Raw genomic sequence first — 4206 nt, forward strand, 5'->3', positions numbered from 1 at the left:
AGATCCTTGTGTATAATTTATAGTGTGTTCTACTATCTTTACTTTCAGACTATAATGACTTTTTCTTTGATGGGTATCTTTAAAGGTGGTAAATGTTCTCTTCAATGAATATCTGCATAATATCCCTTATAAACTTTTAGAGGTGTTGATGGGAGATTCTCCAAAGATCAAATCAGTACGAGATATTTTTACGTAGCAAAAGATATTAATGAGCTTTTATGAAGATAGAAAGTAAGAATAAGAAGAACATGTAGAAGTTAGAGAAGAAAAAGAAGAAAGATTGTGTTTATGTCTCAGAGTAAAAGGTTTTGAACCATTTTTCTGTATATTCATGCTTTCTTTTATATTATTTGACTTAACCTACTTCATACAACGTAAAAGGGATAGAGATAAAATAATAATATTATTCTATTATAATGATAAAATAATATTATTTTATTGCTCGTACCATCACTTCTAATTAATATAAGTATAAATTGTTTGTTTGTATTTAATAGAATGTAATGTATATTATAATTATTAACTCAAACCCGAAGTATGGAAGACTCGATGTAGAGTTACATTTTAACTATACACTGAACCCTCAGAGAGTTGGGTTTAGCTTGTGAGTGTACCTAAGAATAGTCAGGTGCGGATGCGCCATGGCCCAACATAGAGTTGGGCGCGAACACATTCCTAGCCCAACATTTGATTGGGTGCGGAAGCGTCCTAGACTAGCTTGGAGTTGGGCGCGGACGTGTCTTGATGCACCATAAGATTGGGCGCGAACGCGTCCTAGCCCACCATAGGGGTGGAACCGGATGCACCATGGTCCAACGTGGAGTTGGACGTGAATGAGTCCTAACCCAACTTGGAGTTGGGTGCAGGAGCGCCATAGCCCAAACTAGGGTTGGACGAGGGCACGCCATGACCCAACCGAGGGTTAGGCGCGGGTATGTCCTGACTTAACATGAAATTGATAAAAAAAATATATAATTTTATTTTATATTATAATTTTTATGTGGCCTTTAAAGTGGAGTTGGGAGTAGATATACCATAACCCAATCTAGATTTGGCTATGAACACATCCTAACTCATGGATACGCCATGAGCTATGGCTTACATGTCTTGACGCACCATAGAGCTGAGCTCGAATGCGCCATGATCCAATATAAAGTTAAGTGTGAACGAGTCCTAACTCAACTTAGAATTGGGTCCAAACATGTCATAATATAAATTAGAGGTTGGATGTGAGCGCGTCATAGAAATGTGGGCATATTCTGATTCAATGTGAAGTTAAATAATAAAAAATATAATTTTATTTTAAATTATGATTTTCACGTGGTATTTGAAGTGGAGTTGAACGCAATCATGTGAACACGTCCTGGTCCATGGATGGAAAAAATACGCAACTTTATATTAGACTATAAGTCCATGTGACCTTTGAACAGGGGAGTTTTTTAGAAAATCATGACCATAACGATCCATTTGGTAGGTTGTCTTTGGTGGGACGAAATCCGTACAGAGTTAGCTAGCAAAAAAGTAGAAAGATATTTTATCATATAAACCAATCTTGTGGACAAAACGAAGAGGACAGTGGCATATCATTGATTTCAAGTGTTTGCGTATTTATGCCTCTTTTGCCAGGATCTTTCAGATGGGGAGGCTGTGATTCTTGATTTCTTTTTCAGGGGAGCAGTTTAACACTTGATTTCTTCAATCAATTGCAAAACATCCCTATGAACCTCTATTTGTAACATTCTCTTGGTTTTAAATTAATTGTCACGTTATTATTTAATATGGTCACTTCATCTTATTGTTAAGAGACATCTAATTCAATATATTTGATAGCTCACCGAATTCAGAGTCGAAATATATATTACAAAATTAAGTTGGGTTAGAATCTTTTATTGTAGAAATGAATATCATAGCAAACATACCATTTTTTTCCTAATAGTTGTTTTCTCGTAACCTACTGTGACAGTCCATTATGCATTTGCAACAATTATATTGTAACCTACTGGGGCCTTGCAACAATCAACTGATAGATTCCCAGTTTTCCACTTCAGCACAACCTTCCTTTCATATTTTAAATTAAAGAAAATAATTATGAACTCTATATATATATATCCTAACCACATAATTATTATCATATTGTATTCCAGGAGGCTGCTGGGCCATGAAATATCCCAAAGCACACTAGAAATTTTAAAGAATAAAGTAGAGAAATGGAAAGAAAGTCTTTCACTGGCTTAACCATTTTTCAGTCGGTAAGGTATACAAAGAAAAAGAAAAAAGGAGGAATTAAATAACTGAACAGCTAAAACACGGAAAGAATTTTAAATCATATTTCCATTATTTTCTATATATATATATATCCTCAAGTTCTTCTCCGCCCTTTTCTTAATCTGAGCCATAAATATTTGTAAGTGTATTATTTGTAAATATTAATTAAAATAGACAAATTATATTGTTTATTTGTGTATATAAATTAAACTAGACGGATTATGTCACTTGCAATCCTATACGCACTCAACCACTTCCTTAAACAAAACACACAAATTCAGAGAAATCCCATGGATCATAGCTAAAGAAAAAGGCTACCGTCTCCGTGATCCTGAACCCCAAAAGAAGGGCTAGGACAATTCCTGTTAAGAAGCTCTTCAATCATTTGCAGTGCAATTCTCTCATCTTCACCCATTTCTGCTCTCAATTCTGGCTGTGCTGCCCCCCCTGAAGACTGAGGCAATGGCGATGTACTCTCAGAAACTTGGCTTTCTCTCTGTCCAAGCTGCACTCTCATGACCCAATTTGAGTCAGAACGCTCACCTGCACGCTTCTGCCAAACTCCAATTAATGAATTCTCAGTGTCAAGCCTCAAACAAGTCATTGATGGTGATGGTGCCTTGCTACACTTTCTGAGCTTAGCATGGAGGATCTCAGACAAACCATTTGGTGGTGTTGGGAGTGAAGTTTCATCACTTGATTTTGGATCCTCCTCGTTTGAAGTTTGAGGTATTGGAAAGTTAGTTTTCGCATTACGACCACTCATCAAGATTGCAGTTTGATCATAGGCTCTGGCTGCCTCTTCTGCTGTTTCAAATGTGCCTAGCCATACCCTCCTCTTCCTGTGTCACAAAACATACAACAAAAACAGGACGTAAAATTATTCAATAAGATAATATAGTCAGAATCTTTAGACTCTGAGAACAAGACTATAAGTAGACTAAATTATAGAAAAGATAAGAGAAAATATCGAGACGGGCTAGCTTACAGTAGAGGATGTCTAATTTCAGAAACCCAAGAACCCCAATGTCGCTGCCTCACCCCTCTGAACTTTTTTGACTGCACCATGATGGGAGTTTTCGCTGACAGAAGCAAAGTACTGAAGTGTTCAGATGTGGTTGAAGTACAGCAGAGGCTGAGATGGGATCTTGAGAAGATATACAGCGGAGATTGAATGCAATTTAGTGCAAGAAAGTACATTGTCGACGAACGTCTTATGATGCTTGGTGCATTTAACGAGATCACCTACAACTCGACTCAAGTAAATGAAACCTACCCAAATTTAATAACTGGGGTTTACTTTGCTCCTTACCTATTATATTTTTGTTTTTATATTTTAAAAGTATTTTTAAAAATAAAAATTATTATATTAACAAAACTTATAGTACTGCAGTAGCTACGGCTTTTATTCCACAAAAATCTCAGTGCTGATCACATAAGGCAAGATTGAAACTTGATGATGAGATGGGAGTCACGGGACGGATAATTTTGTAAATCAGTCATTATACATGGGGGAGTCTAAAATGCAGATATTGGTAAAATATGGATGCTAATAATATTTTGGATAAAGTTATAAAAAGAATTCATCAAATTCAATTACGATTATCTTATCCGCATCTAAATATATAGCCATTTTGACGCAAGATGAAAAAAAATTAAAAAAATTATTTTATAAGTTTGAATAACATAAAATCTATCATGAAATAATTTATAAAATTATTTAAATAAAAGTTAAATCGACTTAGATTAAAAAAGAAAAACTGTCAAAACAGTTAAAAAAAAAAAAGATATCCAAGACTAGCTAGAAAAAATTACTCAGAGGTTCTTACAATGGCAGGAAAAAAACAATTGCATAGAGGTTCACATAAGCAAATTATAACAAAATCTAAAAGAGCTTGATTAACTGTAAAATTACATTTTTGTTCTTGAATGGTAAACTCA

At 35.0% G+C, this 4206-nt stretch overlaps 1 protein-coding gene across 1 annotated transcript; it reads right to left on the reverse strand.

The window, feature by feature from the left end:
* Nucleotides 1–2300: 2300 nt before the first annotated feature.
* Nucleotides 2301–3489, reverse strand: LOC105120997 (ethylene-responsive transcription factor WIN1-like). The gene is made up of 2 exons (XM_011019457.1): nt 3254–3489; nt 2301–3107 (listed from the first exon to the last, which is right to left on the reverse strand). The coding sequence occupies exons 1-2, from the start codon at nt 3463–3465 to the stop codon at nt 2567–2569; spliced, it is 753 nt and encodes a 250-aa protein (XP_011017759.1). The 5' UTR covers nt 3466–3489; the 3' UTR covers nt 2301–2566.
* Between the last annotated feature and the right edge of the window lie 717 nt (nt 3490–4206).

Source organism: Populus euphratica, unplaced genomic scaffold, assembly GCF_000495115.2.
Source record: "Populus euphratica unplaced genomic scaffold, PopEup_1.0 scaffold31.1, whole genome shotgun sequence".
NCBI classification, from domain to species: Eukaryota; Viridiplantae; Streptophyta; class Magnoliopsida; order Malpighiales; family Salicaceae; genus Populus; species Populus euphratica.

Coding starts and splice junctions, on each gene's coding strand:
- LOC105120997 (XM_011019457.1), bottom strand. CDS start 3,465: ATGTACTTTCTTGCACTAAATTGCATTCAATCTCCGCTGTATATCTTC. Junction 3,108..3,253: donor GAAATTAGACATCCTCTACT/GTAAGCTAGCCC, acceptor TTTGTGACACAG/GAAGAGGAGGGTATGGCTAG.